The following is a 26,492-nucleotide window of genomic DNA, read 5'->3' as shown; positions in this document are numbered from 1 at the left end:
TTTCGAGTGGGAGTCGAGTATCTCGCGCCTTGTGTTGTCAAGCCTCCATATTCATTTGCACTGGTTATTATTCGCTTATTCCCCCCCTAAAAAGACTTAACATTTCGGCTACGACAGAGACACTTTGCCGAAGGAGTCCTCCCGAGTCCGCCCGGCTCTGAAACCAGCGTGAAGCAGCGTTGTCGCCTCTCCGTTCGGTTTGTAAAATGAGTGTTGAGGCGTACGGGCCGAGCTCGCAGACCCTGACGTTCCTGGACGTGGAGGAAGCGGAGCTCCTGGGAGCGGACACTCAGGGCTCCGAGTACGACTTCACGGACTTCACCCTGCCCAGCCAGACGCAGACGCAGGGCCAGACTCAGAGCCAGCTGGACGGCCAGGTCAGTCGGCTTGTTCTTCTCAGCAACCGCCCCGGAATAACTGCTGTGTTGTGTTGTTTTGCATGGCTGGGGGGCAGTTCTGACTGGCTATACACTGGCTAATTGGCTAGCATGCTAGCTAACTAGCTCATTTGGTTAGCCAAATACTGTTGACATGTTTCCATATGACAGTGGTTTTCAACCCTTTTCATATTGAGGACGGTCCATTGTTTATTTGGCATTTTTTGAGCCACGGACCACCGTTTGATGAGATTTAGCCTCTCAGACCCAAAACGTAGACTATTTTGTTATCGTTGGATACGATTTTGTCCACAATTCCATGCTGTATTGACTATAGCCTAGCTATGTTAGTACATAGGAGAGATGACAGGCAAACGATCAAAAAATAATTATTCTTCCACATTATCTACTTCTTGTAAATGAAGTGATGCAGATGTTAAACAATAATTTAACTAGTGAGAACGTAAAACGAAACCTGTTTCAAATGAAACCTGTTACCGACTCCATCATTTAGCTGGGGACCAGTGGCGGACCACTGGTTGAAAAAGTACCAGCACCTATAAGCGGCATGTTTTTGTTGTTGTTAGAAAACAGACCACTGATGATACAACTTTGTTGTCAAAGTCAAAGCAAAATTATGCCTGGATCCAGGATGCCTAGTCTGTGTCTACAGTTTGTGCACCTGCAACTCATTATCTCAGTGTTTCTCAAAATGTCAAGGTCTCCCCATGGGTTCCATTTAGACCCCCCCCCCCCCCCCCCCCCAAGGACCCCACTTTGAAAACTACTGCATTATCTGTCATCAGGTAAACATGTATGACATTAGACTGCTCTTCAGTTTGTTTTAATGCATTCAGCACAACTGTCTTCGTTGTCTTCAGGTGAACGGACCTGAGGGTGTGCTGCAGAATGGAGACGATCCTGTGGTCAAAGCCAGTCAGCTGCTGGCCGAGTTGAACTTTGAGGAAGACGAGGAGGACACTTACTACACTAAGGACCTCCCTGTGCATGCCTGCAGGTAAGAAGTTGTTGTCACAGCTTTGTCTTCATATTTTGATAATTTTGCTTGAATTAATTAAATTGTCTTGTGTTTTAAAATGAATTGAAGTAAAGAGAATAAACTAAAATCGCACGGTAACAAGTCAAACATGGCACACGTGCATATATACTTGTATGGGCCGTTCTGTCCGTGACGTCGGTTACTTTGTGTGTAACACTAGTACACACAAAGTGAAAAGTAGGAGCCGTTTACACCGCTCAACAATAACAGGTCATGACCTGAGTCTGATTATATTTAACTGCAAGCGACTTGTGGTATGTATGCTGTCTTTGGCTACTGAATTTCTCAAGATCAATAAACGTCTCATCTGATCTGATCCTATCTTATGTAAGCTTTAAGTCGCAAATGCTTCCCTAGACAGCCCTCATTTGTGGATAGAAAAGTCCTATCTGATTGTATTTAATGGCAATAAACGAACAATATTACGGACAGCATGGGTTTTGTCTGTTGGTTTCACAAAAACCCACTGTTATTTTCTGAGCAACTGAGTCCAAACTTTGAAGTGTTGAATTCTGCATGTTTTACACCTGTGTTCATTATTGCCAGCTTGTCAGCACTTGCGTCACATCACTGAATGTCCTACATATGACGTTTTGAAGTTGTTGTTTTTTTAGTTAGTCATACGCAGGTAGTTGAGTGATGCAAAACGAGCTGCCCTGAACAACTCCGCTCAAGCACCTGGTGACAATGAACACACACAGATAACGCAGGTGTAAAACACAGCAAAATAAAACATTATTATAAATTAAACGCTTCAGAGTTTATTGACAGAAGAATGTTACTCATAACATGCCAATGCCGACAGTGGAGTTTTTTTTAAACCAATGGGTTGCAGATGTGAAGAGGATAACATCTGGTGGTGTAGAAAGGGCCTAACCAGGGACTTGGTTCACAAACTAGACGTGGCTAAAAGCCCTAAATGAAATGCAACATGTTTTACAGCCTGATGCATTGTTTTTTGGGTTGTTCGTGTTAAATAAACATGAATAAACCCTCGAGACACCTAAGGGCGAAAAGCGACCTCGCGCAGAGGGCGAGGTCGCGCCGGACAGAATTAGCACAGGACGGAATTAATTATTAATATATATCGGACCAGTTACCCATATATGGAGATCCCTGATACCCATATATGGAGATCCATGTACATGAGATATGGGCATATTTGTTGGATAGGCTGTTCTGCAAAAGTTGGAGTCAGTAGTACCAATCGTGTGCTGTGAGACCACAGACATGCTTACTCAGTTACTCGTTATGTGAAAGTCCTATGACGTCGGACATCAAACATACAACACCTTTTATATCCGTATATGGAGATCCCTGTCTGTAGAACCTGGACGGAGTATTAGCCCTCATAAGTCACATCTGCCCATGAAAGATTGCGGTGCATCTTGGGAATGGGCTTAATGTATCTAAAAAGACATATTTAGCCACTTGTACGCCCCCATCCACTGAAATCAAAATAATTAACTTTGCTAAAATGATAGAAAGCAGTACATGAAATCATTTGAACCACCATCTTTTCTTTTCTCTAAATACAATCTAAAATATGTACCCTTGTTGTAAAAAAAACAAAGTTGTCCTTTTAAACAGGTCCATGTCCCAAACATTGTTAACCTTTTATTCATTGTTCCCATTTTCTTCCACAGCTACTGTGGCATCCATGATCCGGCTTGTGTGGTCTATTGCAACACCAGCAAGAAGTGGTTCTGTAATGGCCGTGGGAATACGTCTGGCAGGTAGGTTTTAATAACAATGTTATTGTTATAACAAAAAAAACATCCCTCTGTGGTTTACCTAGCTAAATGAATGAACACAGTCAACACACATTTTTTAACCAATATGTTGGTAAAAGAAAGTCACAGAATAGAATACAGTACAAAATACCAACCAACACAAACAAATCACAGTTACGCTGACATAAAAGCGTGACGCTGACATAAACTGGATCCCGTTTAAAGAGCCATTCAAAAGGGACGATTCGTTCGCGAACATCACATCGTTACTGCGCTGCCTGCCTGCTGGCTGCACTCGGGATAGAGCTGAGCAGCGGATACGTTTTCTTTTTTTTTTTAGCGGTGATATTGGTGTGCAGGTAACGTACTCGGTGTTGTGCTCGTGCACCGATAATACAGAAAACACCGGGTATCCACTTTACAGCGCCACTCACAGGCCTGGCATATATACTAAAGTGGTTTTGTAGCCTTCTCAGTTGTTTCATGTGGACACATGCATTTCTTGAGACGATTCCGTATGTTCAGTAAACGCTTTGGAAACGACTCAGTGTATCGTCTTCGTGTACACGTAGCCTAGGATAATACTTCAGTTTCAGCATGACAGGACTGCAGTATACTGTGGGTATCTATGGACTTCATTGACCGGATAAAGGGTTAGCTACATATTTGTAGTGTAGGGATCAGTTTCGGCCTAGTTTATACTGGTTCTGCTTGATTCCTCATATGACTAGAAACACACTGCACACACAAGTAGTTCAGACATTCTTTTTATGTGAATGATACTGTGGTAACTTGGCGTGGGGTATTATTGAGGCTTGTCTAAAACGTTTATTTATTTTCTTTTTAGTTTTCTAGTTTTTTTTTACAAACACATTTTTTTTCATCAAAAATCAAATGGTTATCTGCATGCCAAGGACACATTTCACCTTAATTCTATGTGCAAATATACAGTGACAAAGGTAGGACCATATTATTAAAATTGATATTCTGTGCTTTCTCGATGGTTGCCTTTTTTCTATCAGCCATATTGTGAACCATCTGGTCAGAGCCAAGTCCAAGGAGGTGACCCTGCATAAGGATGGTCCTCTAGGGGAGACGGTTCTGGAGTGTTACAACTGTGGCTGTCGCAACGTCTTCCTGTTGGGCTTCATCCCTGCCAAGGCCGACTCTGTGGTGGTGTTGCTGTGCAGGTATGGTGTACTGTAATCCTGTCATTTAGAACATAATAGTACTGCATGGTATTTCCTAGTGAAACAGGATAGGCAGGCAGGACATAACTTTGAGAGGAATTTTGATTTGAATATATATTGAAAAGTGGTCATGTCATAAACATGGAGTTGGATGTCACAATATTATCGGTTGAAACTGGTTGGTTCAAGCTAGAGTTATTGAGAGCGAGTGAGTTATTGACACTCTCATAGACTTCCATTGTAGAGAACATAGTGAACATTCATAATATTGACTAGTTTATTAAAGAAGAAAAAAAAAAAGATTTCTGAAAACGTTTTTTAATCTTTTATTATTATTATTTTTCCAAATTATTATATTCAACTTTGTCACCCAGTAGTCAACAATTATCCTATAGAATAGATCCACGTATGAGATGGCTGTTCACGGTACTGCTCTTATGAACTGCTACACATTTGTTTGGGTGAACCCACAGGCAGCCATGTGCTAGCCAAAGCAGCCTAAAGGACATCAACTGGGACAGCTCCCAATGGCAGCCTCTCATCCAGGACCGCTGCTTCCTGTCTTGGTTGGTGAAGATCCCGTCAGAACAGGAGCAGCTCAGGGCCCGTCAGATCACAGCCCAGCAGATCAACAAGTTGGAAGAGCTATGGAAGGTAACTTAACCCATTCAGGCCGGATACACATTTTAGTGTATGGGAGGGGCTTACAGTACATGTACAGTATGTAGCAACATATTTGTTTTTGTAGGCAAATTTCAGATTTAGGCCTAACTATAGGTTAGGCCTAAATATTAACTAACCCTAACCTAGTTACCACATTGTTGTAATGCTTATTACTGTACATGGATTCATGTTTTACCTCTTAGGTAAATCTGGTCACTTTACTCCCAAGCAAAATATCCTGAAAATTACTCACTGGATTCAGTGGATTGCCATAGGGCCTTTGCCATATAATTTGCTGTGCATGCACGATAATGCACCCAGAGGTTGACCCCTATTGATTTTATTAAACCTTTTTACTGGCACCGCCATTATACAAAATGTTCCAATTCTACACGAGACATATCCAAATCTAATTGGCAGATTGCTGTGACACTTTGTGTTTATTCATGCTCCCTGGAAGATGTCCCTATAGATTTTGGTGACCCTTTGGCCTTTGTTCTGGTACCTATGCACACCAGGTCCTTGTAGTGGTGCCGGCTCACTGCAGAATAATCTAATAGCAGTTTTAAAGTTAAAGACAAAAAAGCGTCTGCACACACAATAGCCAAAATGCAAATATTTATTTTAGGACGTAGAGCAGCATAGGGAAACCATAGTAGTGAAAGAGTGTGATGATGCGTACCTAGAGGGATCTGGGACTATCCCTGTGTAGAAGACTTTTATGACATTATAGCACTCCTTTGCCTACTCAATGTGAGAGAGTGATGCGTGTTTGGATTGAAAGCAGGTCCTATGTTTTAATTTTCAGAATGAGTGATTTGGAAGAAAATGATTCATTGGTAGTGAGTAATTTGGATGCAGGGAATAAGTGAAGTTTGTCATGGCTGCATATATACTGTATTTCCCTCTGTGGGATGTGAAAATACCTTTATCTTATTCATATACAATTATTGAATCATTGTTCATTAGGTTTATTAAATTATTGACTTTCAAACACTTTTCCCTGGGTGATCACTAAGTGATCATCATGTGACTGAAAAGGTAGACCACCCCTGCTCTATGGGATGTTAAAATAAATGAAGGTCATGCGAGTTTCATTCTCTGCCACAAAGACATAAACTACGCAAACAAGGGTGCTGGCACATTGGAAAACCCACATGCACAGGAAGAAAGTCTAGATATGCATTGAATAGGAAGAAAGTTTATAATGTGATGTCATAATGACGCAGTGTAGCCAACAGCCTTCAAAACAGTGAGGATTTACCCCCGGACCACTCTGGTGGGTTTCCGTCATGCATCCTTTTCACTCTTAAGCAGTTTGTATGCCTGCTTCATGTGCAAGTGGGAAAGGGGCTTAATAGACAGATTGCGGGATGAATTGACTGATTTCGGTGACTATGGCCTTCCCTCTATTGTCACACTTCAGGTCAAATTTTCAGTTGTTACTGGGTTTTTTAGACTAGTACTATAGCTTTGCGGAAGTCGGCTACCTTTGTTAAACTTTTATAGTTGCATGTTGTGTAACACAATGCCATAAAGAGCTGCTACAGTATATCATTATGCTCATACACTATCCACCCATTATTAATCATGTTGGCTGAGCACAGCTTTTATATGTCCTTACTTAACCCTGTATACAGTATCTGTGTATATAATGGCAATGTGCCTCTTATCTTACTAGTTCTGTGGATACAGTGTTTATCATTCCAACATTTATCCCTACATGCTCTGGTCAATGTCTCTTTTATCTAATTCAAGCCCAGCTTGTCCCCGGTCGACCCTGACTCCCTAACTGTGTCAAGCTAACACTGCTGCAGTATAGCTGTATTGACATCTTTATATTCATATCTCAGTGTTTTATTTCCTCCTTAACCACTTAAACCCTATTTTATATTTCACCTATTTGAAAATGGCCGAACTACAAGCTCATGACGTGTCACTTTGTTAAAAGTAAGTCGTCTGTGGCCCATGGGGCTGGAGCGTATCTGGAGCCTATTTCCTGTTTCTCTAGCGTGAGGCGGTTTGATGTAAGCCAGGGGTCTTCAACAGCGGGTCCCAATTTTATAGTATTCTGTATGACCCGGCCGGGGAATTGAACCCTGACCTGACCTCCCATTCAAAAAGCTGGACACTAACCACAAGGCCACTGTGCTGGTCATTTGTGATCTTGTAGATCGGCTATTTTCGAAAGTGGTACATACACCTGGGTTAATGGGGTTATTTGTGTGTCTCGTATCCCTAGGAAAACCCCACAGCAACCCTGGAGGACCTGGAGAAGCCTGGTGTGGACGAGGAGCCCCAGCACGTCCTGCTGCGCTACGAGGATGCCTACCAGTACCAGAACATCTTCGGACCGCTGGTCAAACTGGAGGCAGACTATGACAAGAAACTCAAAGAGTCCCAGGTCTGTACAACTGATATGAGGTGGGGCGAAAGAGTTTTGAGAAGTTCCGTCGTACAGTATCTACTGCTTTAATACGCTAATCGGATAAACAAACTGGAAACTATAGTTGAGGCATACAGAAAAGCTAGAGGTTCTTGGTTGTCAGACAAAACAGATTATTTAATTTCCGTCACCTAAATTCTATTGTGTGAGTTGGGAGTTTTGCAAATGGCATTACGTGACACTATTCATTCTTGTTCTCTTTATGTACCATATATACCCTGCAGGTATTTTCAGTCTAGAAAGAACAGAATGAAAACTGACACTGGTTCCAAGTGGTTCATGTTTCTTTTTTTGTTTCCTCTAATCAGACTCAGGACAATATAACAGTGAGGTGGGACTTGGGGCTGAATAAAAAGCGGATTGCTTATTTCTCCCTTCCCAAGACGGACTCAGGTGGTAATTCCTAGTTTTTCTTCATCTTCGTGGTCATTGTCATCACCATGGTTTGTCTATCAGTGGCCTGTGTCATTACATTATGACATTTTTCTTTTTACCGGACTACACAGATATATAATATTTTGTTACGTTTTGTATCATATCAGACACTGATGTACTGTATGAGTGTGTTTATGTGCGTGCCATTCACTTTTCGTTTTGTTATTCATGTTTTTTGTTTTAATCTGTATATAAAACTACTACAAATCAGGCATCTATATTCCATGGAGCAATGTGTATATTTCAGAACTCATGTGTCTACTCGGACTATGCCCTCTCTTCTGTCTTGTAGATATGCGTCTGATGCAGGGAGATGAGATTTGCCTGAGGTACAAAGGAGACTTGGCCCCTCTCTGGAAAGGCATTGGACATGTCATCAAAGTCCCTGACAGTATCCTTACTATCATTACTTATCATTGTCATTACTTACTCATGTTACACAGAATATCTGTGTCCATTTGCTATTTGTGTATTGTACTTAGGCAAATATGTTTAGATTAGCTTTACTGTACTGTATGTTGCATTTTGATAATCTAAAACTGTGGTTCACTTAAATAATGTTCTCATTATTACATTTGTACTTGCACCTGGTGTAACGGGTACAAACTTGGTGAATAATGTTATGCTATAGGATAGTACTGTATGTTCTCCTTGACTGTCTATACCAGACTATGGGGATGAGATTGCCATAGAGCTCAGGAGCAGTGCTGGGGCACCGGTGGAAGTCCCACATAACTTCCAGGTCGACTTTGTGTGGAAGTCTACTTCCTTTGACAGGTATTTAGAAATAATATATTAAAAAAATCTGAACGAATATAAACAATGCCTAGTATATTATATTTCACTTTGTGGATATTTAGGGTAATCCTCAATCAATGAATCACTAAGGTCAATGAACATCGTCAACATAATCATAATCTTTTTTTGGTATTTATTAGCCTTGTAAGCAAGTCAGTCCAGGGCTGTTGTCTGAGCCTCATATGCATGATCATCATCATGTGTGTCCACTATCAGGATGCAGAGTGCCCTGAAGACATTTGCTGTGGATGAGACCTCTGTGTCTGGTTACATCTACCACAAGTTGCTGGGCCATGAGGTGGAGGATGTGATCATCAAATGTCAGCTGCCCAAACGCTTCACCGCCAATGGTCTCCCTGACCTCAACCACTCACAGGTGACATGGAGGGAAAATGATCAAAGCAATGAATTACAAAGATCATACTAGCAGGCGGCATAGCTCAGGGGTAGAGAAACCGTTATTAGAGCACGAAGGGTTCCCAGTTCGAATCCGGGCTCCCCCTGAGTTAATGTCGAAGAGTCCTTGAGCAAGACTCTGAACCCCTAATTGCTCCCGGTGAGCAGGTTGGTGCCTTGCATGGTTTCCTCCGCCACCGGTGTATGAATGTGTGTGTGAATGGGTGAATCTATGTAAAGCCCCTTGGATAAAAGCGCTATATAAATGCACCATTTACCATTTAGCAGGCAAATCTCAAACATGTGTAATCCACCACTACAGTAGCATAAACAATACAGGGGGCATAACTAATAAAGGAAAGTTTTAACCAAATGAACCCCAGTGTCCCTATTCTGGGGCAAACATGGCTGATCTTCAAGTTGGCAACGTGTCATGTCGAACCCCCTTGAAATCCGGTCAGCAAAGTATAGGTCCATTGGGAATCCCTTCAACTAAGTATAGGCTGTAAGTGGTTAAGAGTTTGTAAAATAGTAGACGCAGTAGGCTGAGGCGTTGTTCCCTAATCTCTTCCAGTTGTTGCATGCAGCTGGTGCCAGTGTTTCCTCCCAGGTGCAAACTTTGATGTGAAGTGCTCTAGAAAACATTGAGATGACTTTCAGATTACTATTTTTATAGAGATAAGCCTGCTTCTTATATTAAAGTTGTTGTTTTTCTCTCACAGGTGTACGCTGTGAAGACAGTGCTGCAGCGTCCCCTGAGTCTGATCCAGGGTCCTCCTGGCACAGGAAAGACTGTCACCTCTGCCACCGTAGTCTACCACCTCGCCAGACAGGGCAATGGGTAAGGCTTAATGGATTGCTTCTGTGGTTTCTCTGCTTTAGTGTGTCAATGTTAAGTCATGGATAATCAATGAGGAAACTATGCAATTATCGTAGAATAATGCATGATGTCGAGGCTAATTGGGAGAAGCTGGAGTAACGACCTACAGTAGAAACGACTACAAATGACTGCCAACGAGACAGTAAACTGACAGTCAAGTCTTTTACACACACACACACACACACACACACACACACACACACACACACACACACACACACGCACACACGCTGTATCAACACATTTGTTTGATTTTCCCCAAAAGGATGAACTATTTTTTAAATCCATCTTTTAATTAAGTTTGTAGTTAATGTAGACTTCATATTTAGAACTGTGATGATGCTGCTACATCAAAGGTTATCTGAAACTATTGCACACCCCAACCGATCAGAATTGTGTATTCACTGGGGGCCATGGTATAAGTATATTCATAGTGTTGGTCCTTGGACTGCACTGCACTATTACAATAAATGCTTGGATTTGAATACTTGGTAATCGTGTTTACTTCACAGCTACATACTGTAACAGAGTAACTGTTCACCAAAGTAATGCAACAACATGTGTCTCTCCAGGCCAGTGCTGGTTTGTGCTCCCAGTAACATTGCTGTGGACCAGCTCACCGAGAAGATCCACCAGACAGGACTGAAGGTGGTGAGGCTGTGTGCTAAGAGCAGGGAGGCCATAGACTCGCCTGTCTCTTTCCTGGCTCTGCACAACCAGATCCGCAACATGGACAGGTAATAGTGGCTCACTACAGAGTTTCTTTTTTAAATCAGGGTCTTCAACGTTTTCAGGCCAAAGACCCCTTAGTTGAGAGAGAGATGAAGCAGGGACCCCCACAACCTTTTCATAGATTCCATATAGTTTCACTGTTTGACAGCACAATCATCAGTGTATTATCGATTTATGTCAATTTGTTTTCAGATATGTATTTAACCACTTGAACCGTCAATAATAAAGTTGACATTCTTTTTCCCCTCTACACCAAATCTCTTTGCCGAAAATAGCCGATCTACAAGCTGCGAGGCATTGTGAGCTTGTTAGATCTGCTATTTTCTGGCTAAAGTTCTCAGAATATGGACGCTAGGATTCAAGTGTTTAATATAAAAAAGGAGAAAAAGGTTTCTATCACACAAAGATTTGGAGGACCCCCTGTAGTAACTCTTGGGGTCCCGGACCCCCTGTTGAAGACCCTTGTTTTAAATTGTTTAATTTCTTTTCAGGTTAGGGTTAGCTGGTTTCTCTTTTGTTGATCAATAGTCTGTTTTAATGTATTCAAGGCTTTGCTTGCCATCACTGATCTCCAGCTGTGTCGTGTGTGTTGTACCTGCAGTATGCCAGAGCTTCAGAAATTGCAGCAGCTGAAGGATGAGACTGGAGAGCTGTCCTCCTCCGACGAGAAGCGATACAGGGCGCTGAAACGCACCGCTGAGAGGGAGCTGCTCATGGTAATAACACCCATGTTACTGAGTAAATATGGAGCACTTTCTGTCAGTAATTAGTAAGCCGATAAACCTGGGATTTCTGAAAAGATTTTCTATTATACACATATAACTACATGAACATCTCCCTTCAAACCTCCTTGTTGCCCATACAGAATGCTGATGTTATCTGCTGTACCTGTGTGGGTGCTGGTGACCCCCGCTTGGCTAAGATGCAGTTTCGTTCCATTTTGATTGATGAGAGTACCCAGGCCACTGAGCCAGAATGCATGGTGCCTGTCGTTCTGGGAGCCAAGCAGGTATGGCCACTACAGTGTCCTATTTAAATGCATTTAGGTGTTATGTAAACATAAATAATCAAATAGAAACTTTTTTCCCTTCCCATTTCTACCCATCTGACCACTCTTAACCCATTTAGGCCTGAACACATTATGATGCAATATTTTATGCTTTAACTATTGAAAAATAGCAGATATACAAGCTCACAGCGCGGCACCGAGTGCCGCGCTGCGAGCTTGTAGATCTGCTATTTTTTTTAAATCGTGAAAATTTGAATTTTGACCCGATTCTATAAGTGTCTTTTGAATCCTTCTAAGATTTTTGGAAAAAACCCTATGTTTCTATGTCAGCAATCTGGCCAGCCATCGTCAAAGAAAAGGTCCTTTTCACTTAACTGGAGCTCAGTTAGTCTGTTCTTGAGAGACTACTATGGGCACGTTCTCACCCAAAGTCCGCTTAAAAGGTCCGGATCAGGGACCAAATGTTTACATTGTTGCATTTTGAATTTGGTCCGGTTAGCGTTCACACGGGACTTTTGTTAAAAGAACCAAATATGTAAACAACTGACACGTGGTCATACAGGCGGCTGTTGATCTATTGACAGAATAGGCTATTCCTATGGAAAATTACTTCACTGCCTATTCCAATTAATTTTGTGTTATTAATCACAGCCGCTTCCTATATCTCTTTTTTTAAAAGAAGCGAAACCCGCATTTCAGGCAGTAATTAGCGATGGATGGGTGGAGGAATCTCTCTCTTTCTCTCTCTCTCTATCTCTCTCTCTCTCAAAACATAGCCTGTATAAAGCCTTCTCTTTGATTCATTTAACAATAAATAGCGCAAGAAGGCGAGAACATAATATAAGCATCCCCGTTTCCACATCAAATCTCTCTCTGTCTGTCTCTTTCTTTCTTTACAAGCAAGTGAAGCAACGGGTCCGTAATGATATTTCCTATCCTTATCAGGTTGGAAATGTGAAGCTAAATGAATAAATAACCTAAATAAAAACAATAAAATAATGTATAATCCCAAATGTTGAATCTATATGCGTATGAGCCATTACTTTATATGCGGTGGCGCATGCTTAAAAAGAACATATTAATGTAACGGGATGCTAACCCACATCTCTCCTCATTTAGCCATGAAACATAACAGCCGTGCATCGGACAGTGTTGTAAGCTTTTAAATCCGTTATTTTTGTGCACCGCACCCGATGACATGGACATACTGCCGTCCCAGCAACAACGTGAAGAGTTTGACTCGTGCACGCCCGTCCTCAGGGAACAGCGAGAGAGCGAAAAGAGAGCGAAAATCCTAATGCCTCGAAAGAAAAGCCAAGTTTGACTTTATTTTGTGTTGTGGTCGTTTGGATGGAGGTTGTGCGCGCAGCGCGCCCGCCGCGCCGCCTCCTCCTCCTGTGTTATACACAAGTTGGTGACCTTACTTTTATTTGTGACTGTATTTGTGTCAAAACAAACAATGATCACCGTGTTCGGAGAGCGACCCCTGGAGTCACCGCACACGATGGGTCACCAGTTTCCATGTAACCTCGCAGTTTCCATGTAGCTAACAAGACACCGCAGCGCTTGCTCACAGGGAGAGGAGATGATACAATTATTAACGTGTAGCCTACTGCAGGTCATGAAGACATATCAGCGGTCGGGTCATATCAATAATGATTCCCGTAAGAAATTCATGCTTTTAGAACTAATTATTAATCCAGCTTCACAACGGCAGTTAACAAAGATTGATGAGTGTAGTCTCTTGTAGCCGAAGTTACAATTGCTTCACGAGTAGTCGTTTATTATTTTTTCCATATTGTTTTTCAATGAACAACACACAATGCAGAATGTAGTAGGCTGATCAGACATAAGTTTGGTCCTCTATAAAGTCCGGCTCCGTTCACACCAGCAGAGGACCGGACCATGGTCCGTTTGGAAGGGGACCGAGTCCTGCCTTTTCAAGAGGACCATGGTCCGAACCAAACGAAGGGACCATGGTCCCTTTGCACGTTCACACCAGCGGACCAAAGGAGAAAGAGGACCATGGTCCCTTTTAAGCGGACCAAATAACCCTGGTGTGAACGCCCCCTATGTCAGTGGTTCTCAAACCTTTTCATGTGAAGGACCCCCAAAATGATATTTATTTGGCCACGGACCCCCATCTCAAAATATCTAGTTCCAGGGACCACCCAGAAGCAGAATTTGAGTTACAAACATTCGCTTTGAAAATACATATATTCAAAGATTTGCACACATTTTCACGACTTTTTCAAAAATAGCAGATCTACAAGCTCGCAGCGCTGTGAGCTTGTATATCTGCTATTTTTTAATAGTTAAAGCATCCACAAATTTTAGGCCTAAATGGGTTAATACAATTCTGTTCAGTGGGCTCTTGGCACTACTTGAAAGCATTTGTAAAAGAGCTCACTGAATTCCATTCCTTCATGGCCATCTTCAGTGATGCCAAAAGAGATTCTATCCAATGTAATGCAAAGAGCTGAAGGCTCTTTTCAGAGGATGTGTGAAGAGACAGTTGAATTGTGAGTGTGACAATGCAGGCCAGTCTCTGTCTGTGTTTGTGTGGAGAGAAACTCAAACATACACGTTATGCTCTAGAAGGAAAGTACACAGAGTTGGCAGCATGCCTAAAGAACCTCAGAAGTTTGAGTATGCATTGTGCACAGTGGCTAGTTCTATTTAACCCATTCAGGCCGGGAACACATTTTAGTGTATGGGAGGGGCTTACAGTACATGTACAGTATGTAGCAACATATTTGTTTTTGTAGGCTAATTTCTGATTTAGGCCTAACTATAGGTTAGGCCTAAATGGGTTTAAAAGACAAATGACCTGAGTTGAAAACCTTTAACTGCAGTTGTTATGTCTACCCCGTCATTCCTCCCTCTAGATATTACATGTATTGTAGCTCAGTGGAGATCTGTTTTCCTTCTAGTTGATCCTGGTGGGCGACCACTGCCAGTTGGGTCCAGTCGTCATGTGCAAGAAGGCGGCCAAGGCCGGCCTCTCCCAGTCCCTGTTTGAGCGTCTGGTGGTTCTAGGGATCAGACCCATTCGTCTGCAGGTCCAGTACCGCATGCATCCAGCCCTCAGTGCCTTCCCCTCCAACATTTTCTATGAGGGCTCCCTACAGAACGGAGTTACTGCTGGTGAGTGAGAAGCTTTTACAAGTGTTAAAAACTGTAACTGTAACTCCTAAAGGGGCTGCCGTGTCGTAAACAGTAAAAACATAACAGTGTCAACTCAGTCTTGAATAGGGATGGGAATGGAAAGTTTTCACCATGAAGGTTTATTTTTTACAGAATGCTCAATCCAACGTCCCGCTTTTTGCGGTAAAGTCACAACGTGAAGGCACACCGTTATTTTTTACAGTGTACTCAATTCAACGTCGGCTGCTCCTTGCGGAGCTGTGGACAGCTAAAGCAGTTGTTGGCAGGCAGCTACAGTGCCTTGCGAAAGTATTCACCCCTTCACTTTTTTCACATTTATTCAAAATGTTATTAAATAAATGTTTTACTCAAATTCCCCACACTATACCCCACAATGACAAAATAAAATAACAATGTTAGATATTTGTGCAAATGTATTAAAAAAGGATAAATACAAACTCACATGTGCCTAAGTATTCACCCCCTTTGCTATGACACTGAAAATTGAGCTGAGGTGCATCATGTTCCTACTGATTATCCTTGAGATGTTTTTATAACTTGATTAGAGTCAGCCTATGGCACATTTAATTGATTTTAGTAATTTAGAAAGGCACACACATGTCTCTATCAGGTCCCACAGTTAATAGGTCGGAGCACAAACCAAGCCATGGCATGAAGTCAAAGGAAATGTCTGTAGACCTCTGAGACAGGTCCGCAGCATCGAAGGTCCCAACAAACACGATAGTCTCTGTCATTCGTGAATGCAATACGTTTCGAACAACCTGGACTCATCCTAGAGCTGGTCACCTGGCCAAACTGAGCAACTGGGGGAGATGATCTTGTTGAGGGAAGTGACCAAGAACCCAATGGTCACTCTGACAGTGCTCCAGGAGATGGTAGAACCTTCCAGAAGGACAGCCATCTCTGCTGCACTCTACCCATCAGGCCTTCATGGTAGAGTAGCCAGATGTAACCAGTCCTCAGTAAAAGGCACATGACAGCCCATTTGGACTTTGTAAAATGTAATCTAGAAAATTATCTGGTCTGTTGAAACAAAGAATTAATTATTTGGCGGCGGCCTGAAATCCAAGTGTAAAGTCTGGGGGAAAAAATAGGCACCGCTCATCACATGGCCAACACCAACCCTATAGGACAGCATAGTGGTCGCAGCACCATGCTATGGGATTATTTTTCAGCAGCAGGAACTGTGGGACTAGTCAGGATCAAGTGAAAAATGAATTCACAAAATTACAGAGAGATTGATGATGAAAACCTGATCAGAGCGCTCTGGACCCCAGACTGAGGCAGAGGTTCACCTTCCAACAGGACAAGCAGGCTAAACACACATAACGACAAGATAACAAAGGAGTGGCTTCAGGACAAGTCTGTGAATGTCCTGGAGTGGCCCACCCGAACCCCGATCTCTGGAGAAGGCCCACTTGGACCCCGATCTCTGGAGAAATATGAAAATTGATGTTCACCGAAGAACCTGATGCAGTTTGAGAAGATCTGAAAAGAAGAATGGGAGAAACTGCCCCAAAATAGGTGTGCCAAGTTGTAGCATCATAGTCAAGAAGAATTGAGGCTCTAATTGCTGTCAGATGTGCTTCAATAAAGTATTGAGTAAAGGGGGTGAATACTTAGGCACATGTGTTTTTGTAATTTTGTATTTTTAACACATTTGCAAACCTTTCTAAAATACCTTTTAAGTAATTTTATCATTTTCTTGAATACGTCTGTAACATAACAAATTTGAAAAAAGTGAAGGGGGTGAATACTTTCGCAAGGCACTGTATCTTCTATAGTTTGGATCAACGGATTTACACGCTTTTCTTTATTGAACATGTGATTTATAGGGGAGCATTTAGCAAACAACACATGCTCAGCTGCGCCTCGTTTGTGTTAGTAATTACAGCAGTCAGAAGTCAGAACATGTAGCTTACAAAACAGGGAGACTTGTCCGTCCATGGCTGCGGTCTAAACAAAACAAAGCAGCGTATCGCAAGTGTGACGTCGATAGCGGAATTGCTAAGGACTTTGACTAACGATTCCAAGGAATTGATCCACCAGGAACCGGTTCTCGATTCTCATCCCTAGTCTTGAACTATGGATAGTACGTTGATATTTACAGTATGCAGTTTGTGAAGGAATTACATTACAAGCCCACTGTCTTCCACATTTCACACACTGTTTTCTTTGTTCTACATCAGTCACTGTCTGAGTCATCTCTGGTTTATTTCCTCTCCTCATCCCACAGCGGACCGTGTGAAGAAGGGCTTTGACTTCCAGTGGCCCCAGCCTGACAAACCCATGTTCTTTTATGTCACACAAGGCCAGGAGGAGATTGCCAGCTCTGGAACTTCCTATCTCAACAGGTTTCAAATGATTGTTCTCTAATATCATAAGTTGGTAATAATTTGTTAATAATAATGATGATGATGACTTGACAACAATTTATCTGTTATTTTGTGAATCCAGGACTGAGGCATCCAACGTGGAGAAAATCACTACCAGGCTACTGAAAGCCGGAGCCAAGCCAGATCAGATTGGCATCATCACCCCCTATGAGGGTCAGAGGTCCTATCTGGTTCAGTACATGCAGTTCAGTGGCTCCCTCCACACCAAGCTCTACCAGGTATAATCACCTTTTTCAATGTTTCAAGCCGGCTTTGTTTTGATTAGACCTCTCAGTAAAGAGCAGGGACAACATGCAACACAGATCTTGAGTCGGATTTTAACCAAGTATTTTTAATATAGGAAGATACACGTTCTCAATTGGAACCACTAGAGGTAAACAAACATGGTACACAAATCCTACAAAACGTCTCCTAAGTGGGCACTAGCATCTGACGGAAATCTCGCGCACGTCCTATGTTTACAGGTGCTAGATCCCGTATGAGTTAGTGTGTTGCTGGGAAAGAGAAAGGTTGATTATAAAGTAGATTTGTCTCTCTGAAAAAGCCATTTTAGTATGAAAATATTGGAAATATTGTGTGGCTTGTGACGATCGGATCCAATTTTTTGTTCAGTGACCACAGTGTTCTGTAACACGTTCACTTTCCCATTGGAATGAATAGACTCAAACCTACTTACGGTCTCCTAAAAAGGTCTGCCCACTTCACACAGATACAGGAATTAAACCGGAGATGGCGAATCTTGCTATTTCCGTCTTGGTTTGAACCCAGGACATTGCGGTAATATGGTGCATGGCATGCACTGAGTGGTTGAACCAGCCGGAGTACCTTTCCTTCTGTTGTGGTTCTTCAAATAAGTGCAAAACATGAAACCCACTTTTGAATCCGGCGTTGTATTTTTCACTGATGTGTCTTCCCAATCCTTTCGCCAGGAGGTGGAGATTGCCAGTGTGGATGCATTCCAAGGGAGAGAGAAGGACTTCATCATCCTGTCCTGCGTCAGGGCCAACGAGCACCAGGGCATCGGCTTCCTCAATGATCCTCGCCGTCTCAACGTTGCTCTCACCAGAGCCAGGTGACACTTTAGAAACGGAGAAATGGAATAGCCCTGAGTTACTTCTATTTTTACAAAGGGTGGCAATTGAATGCTTTCATTGTAATTCAACCGACATGAGACACACAAGCTCCTTTCAGGTCTAACTTTTCAGTTATCAACGTGATCATCTTGTTTTGGACATGCCTTGATTGCTTTTATAAGGTTTCTCACTCGATAACATTCGTGGTTTGTGGGATTTTACTCGCTTTTATTATGAGCAGTTTTCCTAACTGCTTTTCAACCCTTTTACCCTCTCCGTCTGTTACCACTTAAGCCCTATTTTAAAAGATGTTTTTCAGCTATAATGGCAAAATGCCCAAAATAGAGCCGTTAGGGTTTAAGTCTTTGAAACAATTGTTTCTGTTAAGGTATGGTGTGATCATTGTGGGCAACCCAAAAGCTCTGTCCAAGCAACCTCTGTGGAACCACCTGCTGAACTACTACAAGGAGCAGAAGGTTCTTGTGGAAGGACCCCTCAACAACCTGAGAGAGAGCCTCATGCAATTCAGCAAACCCCGCAAGCTAGTAAACACCATTAACCCTGTGAGTTAAGAGACAGTGGCACACTCATCCTGTGAAATGTCATTGATCTTCACCCACATCAAATAAATTACATAAAGAATAACGGGACTGGACTTATGGATAATAAATTAATGTTGTGTTGGCTTCGGGTGGAGCTCAAAGGAAAAGGTTCAGAATATGTTGCCTGAAGTTGTGTAGACAGTGGAATATCATTGTTTGTTTTCTTGATTCATAGGGGGGTCGTTTCATGAGCACTGCTATGTATGATGCCAGAGAGGCCCTCATTCCTGGGTCTGCGTATGACCGCAGCAGCAATGGTAAGTGATGCCTCATACTTATAACAACCGTGCTGCTAATTAATGCTATAATTATGTTAAAAGTATATATTCCTAATAGGGATGGGCGATAGGTGAAAATATTCTTATGGCCACCGTCTTATCAGTTTCGCCCTGCGCAAATATCACACTGCGTTATGCAAGTCGTCTCTAATTTGTGGTACTCTAGTTGATTCGTCATAACTATGCAATGCAAAACAGTAACAGGAAAGCTCACGCCAAAACACACTCTTCCCACTTGCCTTGGAAGTTGGTGAGAACAGACTACAGCCCCTAATAAGTCGGGAAGTAGTTAGGCAAAAATATGTTACGACAGAGGCACGCCGTCTGAAGCAGAATTGAGCGTAGAGAGGCACTGCCGAGCGAGACGCCGTGTTGAACACTGCGAAGTCCACTTCAGACGACTCTGTGCCGTTCGAGTTACGTCCCGAACAACCAAACACTGCCTTCAGTGCCATGCCTCTGTTGCTAGGGCAGCGGAACATGAAAACTAATATAAATATGTTGTTATAAATAAGCTTACCAAATTTGCTTTGAGAGTAAAATACTGTCTTTTTACACCACAGGCCGTACAACCAACATGTATTTCCAGACCCATGACCAAATTGGAATGATAGGCTCAGGCCCAAACCCCTTGAATTCCATGAACATACCCATTCCCTTCAACCTGGTGATGCCCCCCATGCCTCCGCCCGGGTACCTGGGTCAAATGAATGGCCCTGCAACAGGTGAGAAAGAAATGATGCACTGGCAATTCCCTCAAGGAAACAATTATGGTGTCCATCTTGTACTCTGAAATGTGTCTTAACACATATGGTGCCAACCCCGAGTTTCCCAAGTTTGTATTGGTACTAGTGCTGTGCCAACCCCGAGTTTCCCGAGTTTTTTTTTTTCAATTTTTTTTTTTGGACCTCCAGAAATGTATTAGGCATGATCGCGATCGCGAAATTGCATGTTTAACCCCCATACCAACCCATTCTTTCAAACATGGCAGCCATGTTTGTTTACATATGAAGAAAACATAATGGCTGATAAATCATGAATGCCTGAACGGATTTCCAAGCGGATTTTTTTGTTTGAAAGCTGTGAACAGCATCTACACACGTGGTGCATCATCTAGGCATGGGCGTGCACTTTTTACACACTTGCACAATTACATGGAAGTCTATGGTAACCATGGCAACGCGAGACATTGAAGAGAAAAAATCATTGCAACATAAGTGTTAATATCAAATCCAAATCATGTTATGTATAAACTTTTATTTCTCTCCAGGTCGAGGTGGAGGTATGAAAGGCAAAGTTGGCAGTGGTGGAGGTGGCGGAGGGTCACGAGGCGGCCGTCAGAGAAACCGTGGTGGGATGGGGAACCACAGCGGGGCGAACGGAGGGCCGGACCGTGGACTGAGCGGCAGCCAGGCCAGTCAGGACCTGGGTTCCCAGCCTCTCACCCAGGGCTACATCACCATGAGCCAGCCATCCCAAATGAGCCAGCCTGGCCTATCCCAGCCTGAACTCTCACAGGTCTGTTTGATACTTGATGGTTTGAAGTGAATTGATTGAACTTTGATTCTGTAAAAACTGCTGATCAATTTATAAAGCTAGATGGCTAGAAGCAATTTCTTTAACGAGCTGAGCTACTTTATAGCTTAATAGCAGTGCCCATCTCTAAACTACACCCAAGAGCTTTTGAAGCTGTTTGACTATTGTAAATGTTGTTTTTTGGAGCTGTGTGAAGCACAGGCTCCCTATACGTGGCCGTGTGGGTGGGTCTGTCTGTGTGTCTGTCTGTCTGTCTGTCTGTATGTAGCCTGAACTTCCTAAACTTCGGCACGCCACTAGTCCCACAGTTTTGCCACCACACACTCGCGCCATATGTCAAATCGACCGGCTTACTCGGGAATCGTGGGCTATTACTTTTCTAAGAGAAAGGTTCTATAGTTTAATTGATATTAATTTATGAGTGAATTAATTCCCATTGACTTATAATGGGAATCGCAAAAACTCACATTCAATTATTTGTCTCTCGCAAACCATAGGGGCTAGAGTTTCAAGACTTGGAGAGGAGGTTCATAATGATTTCAAGGATTAAATAAAAAATAATTGTGTCATTTGGCCGCATGGTGGCGCCATAACACCCCACTTTACGTTTTGGCCTGTAACTCTTGAACCGTAGGTCGGAAAATTAAAAATATTTTTTCCCTGGATTCCTTGGGTCATGACGCATCTCCCCATATAGGCCACGCCCATTTGCGCCATGATAGATTTTCCGCCATCTTGAATTTTCTCCAAAACACACTTTTTGCTCCTTTTCCTACATATTTTCTTCAAATGTCACAAAAATCGGTACACATGATCCACACACACACACACACACACACACACACACACACACACACACACACACACACACACACACACACAGCTCCACTTCACACGGGTGTGATTTTTCCTTTACAGGACAGTTACCTCGGAGACGAGTTCAAGTCCCAGATTGACGTGGCTCTGTCCCAAGACTCCACCTACCAGGGGGAGAGGGCTTACCAACACGCTGGTGTAACTGGACTGTCCCAGTACTAGGCTGTAAGGCATTTGCAACTTTATCTAGAACTCTTGACTTTTTAACATGTATTTGTTTTTGTTACTTTGTAAGCAAATATCATTCCTTGTAATAATAATAATTCCATCATGCTTATGTTATACAGTTTATACAGTATGTTAGTTTGTTTATATGAAACAAACTAAAATACAGCCTGATAAAACTGTCAAATCTGTTTCATTCTATTAATAAGTGCTTTTTACATTTATTTCTCAGGTTCTGGAAAGGAGCTAGGCCTGTGTTGAGCTTAGTTCGTCTGCATTTTAATCTGGGTAATAACAAAAAAGAACAAACATGGATACCCGTTTTCCACTGCTACAACTGAAGCACCACTGTGTGAAAGTGACAGGAGAGAGACCAAGAGAAGCCAAACCAATCACAGGAGTGAGAGAAGGAAAAAATGAGGAGAGCTGGACAGGAAGACAGAGCAAGAGAACGAGCAGGAGACGGAAGGAGAGAGCCAGAAAGGGCACTGCCGCTCGCACACAACACGTCGAGGGAGAGATGGAGGTGTTGCTGGTCAGAGTAGTGCAGTTGGAGAGGAAAGACCTGAAATATGGGTCAAGGGAGGAGGGGTGAAGGGTCAGAAAGATCTTTCAGTGGGACCGAGGGGCAGTGTTGCCATGTTCTCCTCCAGTGCCCCTCCCCCCACACCATTGAGGGATCTCCTGGTAGTACGGTTGGGGACCTTGCTCCATAAGCCGAGAACGATGAAGGAGAGGTGTTCTCCCACCAACCTCCTCCAAGCTCACTTGGATTGTCCCACATGCATAGGAGAGAGAGCGAGAGAGGAGCAAATGGGGCGTTCAACTCTTGAAGCAGTCAGTCGATACGGGAACTTTTTTTAAACTCAAAGTTTGACTCTGGGGCTTGCGCTCTGTGTTCATACGCGGAGAACGTTAAGAGAGTGAAAACACAAGGTGTTCCAATGCACTTGGGTGGTCGCGCCCTAGGACAGATCAAATGATTTCCGGGGGCGGGAAGTAGCCGCGGATCCTTTGCTTTTCATTCTGAACTTTGAGTTGGAAAGTTTTCTCCACAAAGTCTGTTTTCATGGAGGTTCTCTGAGAGACGGGAAGCGAGCGAGTGTGGCCGTCTTTCAACCGGGTCTTCTCAAGGTGGTCTGCAAAGAAGCAAGTGGTGGAATTTGCTTTTGAGAAAAAAGAAAAATGGAAAAAAAGAGAACAAAATGTGTTAAAGAAAAACATTTTTGTCTCGAGACAAATCTGTGACAGATCCTGAGAGGTCTGTGGTGAGTGAGACAATGTTGTTTTTGGTTTCTTCTTCCAAATGTATCTTTCTGTAGGTAAAGAGTAAAATTATATACAGTAATCATTTTCTAATTGAAAGAAGCAGTGAGGCTATTTTGATGATTTCCAAATTAAAAGCTTCAAAGCCAACCCACAAGCTTCTGAACCTACACAAGTTAGTACAGCAGATTGGCCTCATCTTGAGCATAACTATATCCATAAAATAACTCGAAGAGTGGTACATTCCTAAGACACTTGTCTAGTAAGTCCTTAGTTGAATGCAAGAAAAGATTTCCCCTTACAGTCAAATACAATCATTCTATAAGCAAGAGATCATACGTTTAAGATGAGAGCGAGACAGCTGGCAACATTTTTTACAGTTCTTTGTGTCCTATCTGAAAACAAATAGATTGAAGATGATGTGTGGCCATAGCTTTTGACAGTGTTTGAAATTTGGTTTTGAATGCAATTCTGCTTTAGATCATACATTACACTTAGATGTTTAACAAAGGATCATCTATAAATGTAAATCATTCTTTGCCCTCAGAAGGTTGTTGTATAGATTTAGGTATACAAGCCAGCAATTAGAAAGACATGCGTACACTCACAAAGAAACAAACAAAACAGCAACCTCCAGCACAGATACTGCTGCACACTGGTGGGTTTTTGGAACTACTACAGTACATTCTAGATATGTGAAGGGAAAAAAAGGACCCAAAGAATGCATAATTTCTTGCTTAGTAGTTGATTTACTGTTGACAACGAAATGTGCATCTGTTTCAAAACAGTACAACTTGTCCTATATTGAACTTGGGTATAGTGAAATTTGAAGAACTGTAGTTTTAAGTGAGCTATGCTTACTTTGTTTTTCATTTTCCATGCCCAGTGAAAACACATGAATGATATGATGAAACCTGTTTAATCCACAATCACAATTTGATTCCAAGACATCCTATCCTAGCCTTCTATGTGGCATGCTTCTATGTCACTGAATTATGAGACTGACACTATTAGTTAACCATTGTCATCACTATGTACATGTATTTACATTATTTAAAACATAAGGGTGAATGATGTTTAAGTGTTTAATTAAACTTTGTTAATGTTTTGTGTTTTTCAGTTGAAATCATTTACTTTTGTCAGCTGACGCATGTCATACGACAAAGTATATGAGGCTTAATATACATTCAACAATGTGTGTTTGAATGCTGCCTGGTTATGTCGTACTGAATTAGATTATTGATGTAGGCTCAATGGATAAGAATTACTATTCCAAATTGAAATACTGATCAACCCAGGTCACCTCAAGGCCATCTTAACCGTAGCTGCATATTTATCACATTTGTATCTGATCCAAAATATTTGAATACCTTGATTTGCTAATCAATGAGCATGCTCAAATATGAAGCATGTAATAGCTAACTCATCCAGACTACATTTCCATACTCCATTACCTTCTGTACTTGTCTGAAATTGTCATAACTTGCTACATGCATATCCATTTAGAGGCACAAACTATTTGCTTCTGTAAAGAAAACACACTAACCGTGTTAACTGATTTGGTTACACTGCATGGTTCAGACTGGACGTGATACTGTAGCTACTCCTACCAACATTTTTAGATGTCTTGTGACTTTATAGAGGCCTCTGTATTCTGATTTTGGTGTGTTCCGCTTTTCTCTTTGTGTGATCTTGAGTATTACTCATTTAGGGATTATTTTTTGTTAATATCATTGGGGGGAAACAATAAAGTTTCTTTTGATGAAGCGATGTCCCATTGTCTTTTTAAATGGTGTACTAGCCTACTTCCACTCAGCCTTTCAGGGCATCCTTCAGCGGCTAGGTGGTGTTATTTAGGATACAGGTCAGGTGGCACTAGGGAGTCGGGGACATCTGGGCACCTCGATGTAAACTTGGTTATATTGGTCAAAATGTTATGTTATGTTATAATATAGAATATGGTCTTGTAAGACTAAAGGCCCATTCCCACTGGGCCAGATAACAGATACAAAAATCTCTTTCTCCAGATATTTTTCCATTCAAAGTGGATGGTAGATAAAGATAAAAAGTATATATGCCACAGATATTTGCCACAGATACTTTTATCTGTGGCAAATATTTTTTTTTATCTGTATCTATCTACCATCCACTTTGAATGGAAAAATATCTGGAGAAAGAGATTTTTGTATCTGTTATCTGGCCCAGTGGGAATGGGCCTTTAGTAAAGTAACGTATAGGCTACATGATAGGTTTTGCAGTAATAGAAGAAATATTTAGACCTTAATTGGCTATGTTTAAGCATGTCATCATGATTTATATACACACACACACACACACACACACACAAAATAGCCAATTTTACATCGAGGTGCCCACTGCCCAGATGTCCCCATCTTGCCCACCTGACCTGTTACTGTGATCCTCGTCACTGCGGCCTCGGAGCCAGCAGGTGGTAGTGTTGACTGAGTGGCAGCAAATGTAACCAGTGGTGGAACGTACTCAAATGTTTTTACTGCAAAATAGAAATACTTTATTACAAGTAAACTCTAATTAAAAATGTACTTGAGTAAAAGTAAAAAGATATTGTAGCCTATATGGCATCAAAACGTAGCCGTAGGCTACTAAAAGTACAAAAGTAAAAGTATCATATGCAGAAGGTCCGTTTCAAGTTTTCGAATGAATGAATATATAGCAGATCTACAAGCTCACAATGCGACCCATCACGATCGGCTATTTTCAAATGGCCAAAATGTAGCCTATAGATGAGCTCTAGCTCTAGACATTATTATAGGGCTGAAGTGGTTAATAGTATTCAAATAATTGTGGTGGAATAAAATTATTTCTCTCTGAGATGTAGTGCAGTAGAAGAAGTAAAAGTACTGGAAATAGGAAATACTCAAGTAAAGTACCAATAACCTCAGTAAATGTACTCTGTTACTGTTACTTTACGCCACTGAATATAGCTCATTGAATTGGTTGTGAAGCGCAGCTGCAGCCAACCGGTGATCCTCGCAGGAATTTAAAACGAGTGCATATTAGTAGCTGATCTCTAATAGACAAGAAGCAGCCGCAACCGCAAGCTTTAACCTCCGCGCCGAGGTTTACAACAAAGTAAACTGATCCAGTCGTGAAGAAAAGACCCAGCCGCTTTCTTGACAATGAACGATGGATGGGACTGCTGCAGTCACTTTTGTCAGCGAGACACCGTCTGGTTCTTCTGAGGCGGCAATCGGACTCAAGTGACCCAAGTCGGGACGTGCACGTGGCAATTCGTGTCTGTTTGCAAAGCCCTGTAGTCAAATACCGAAATAGCGCTTTGCAGTAAAATATACTGTATATATATATAGGCTGTTAAAAAAATACCCGTGGAGAATTAATTGGGTAGGCATCCGGATCCGGACTGGAAACAACAG

General features: G+C 42.1%; 1 protein-coding gene across 1 annotated transcript; it reads left to right on the top strand.

Annotated features, from left to right (window-relative positions):
* Positions 1-18: 18 nt before the first annotated feature.
* LOC308285775 (regulator of nonsense transcripts 1) lies at positions 19-22,188 on the top strand. The gene is made up of 24 exons (XM_080726641.1): positions 19-377; positions 1,259-1,395; positions 3,084-3,173; positions 4,193-4,360; positions 4,834-5,014; positions 7,266-7,427; positions 7,778-7,865; positions 8,197-8,295; positions 8,573-8,681; positions 8,919-9,078; positions 9,821-9,939; positions 10,551-10,715; positions 11,312-11,426; positions 11,576-11,719; positions 14,653-14,866; positions 17,124-17,241; positions 17,345-17,501; positions 18,213-18,355; positions 18,745-18,919; positions 19,134-19,215; positions 19,800-19,961; positions 20,507-20,754; positions 21,691-21,813; positions 22,046-22,188. Exons 1-23 carry the CDS (start codon positions 207-209, stop codon positions 21,808-21,810), a joined length of 3,327 nt encoding a protein of 1,108 aa, XP_080582767.1. The 5' UTR covers positions 19-206; the 3' UTR covers positions 21,811-21,813; positions 22,046-22,188.
* The last annotated feature ends 4,304 nt before the right edge of the window (positions 22,189-26,492 follow it).

Source organism: Nannobrachium achirus (assembly GCF_963921795.1).
Source record: "Nannobrachium achirus genome assembly, chromosome: 5".
Classification (NCBI taxonomy): Eukaryota; Metazoa; Chordata; class Actinopteri; order Myctophiformes; family Myctophidae; genus Nannobrachium; species Nannobrachium achirus.
This window is presented reverse-complemented; position numbering and strand designations above follow the sequence as displayed.

Excerpts from the sequence above, each read along its gene's own strand:
- LOC308285775 (XM_080726641.1), top strand. The coding sequence starts at position 207 with ATGAGTGTTGAGGCGTACGGGCCGAGCTCGCAGACCCTGACGTTCCTG. Across the intron at positions 4,361-4,833 it reads GTGGTGGTGTTGCTGTGCAG|GCAGCCATGTGCTAGCCAAA; the intron begins GTATGGTGTACT and ends GTGAACCCACAG. Across the intron at positions 18,356-18,744 it reads GTTGCTCTCACCAGAGCCAG|GTATGGTGTGATCATTGTGG; the intron begins GTGACACTTTAG and ends GTTTCTGTTAAG.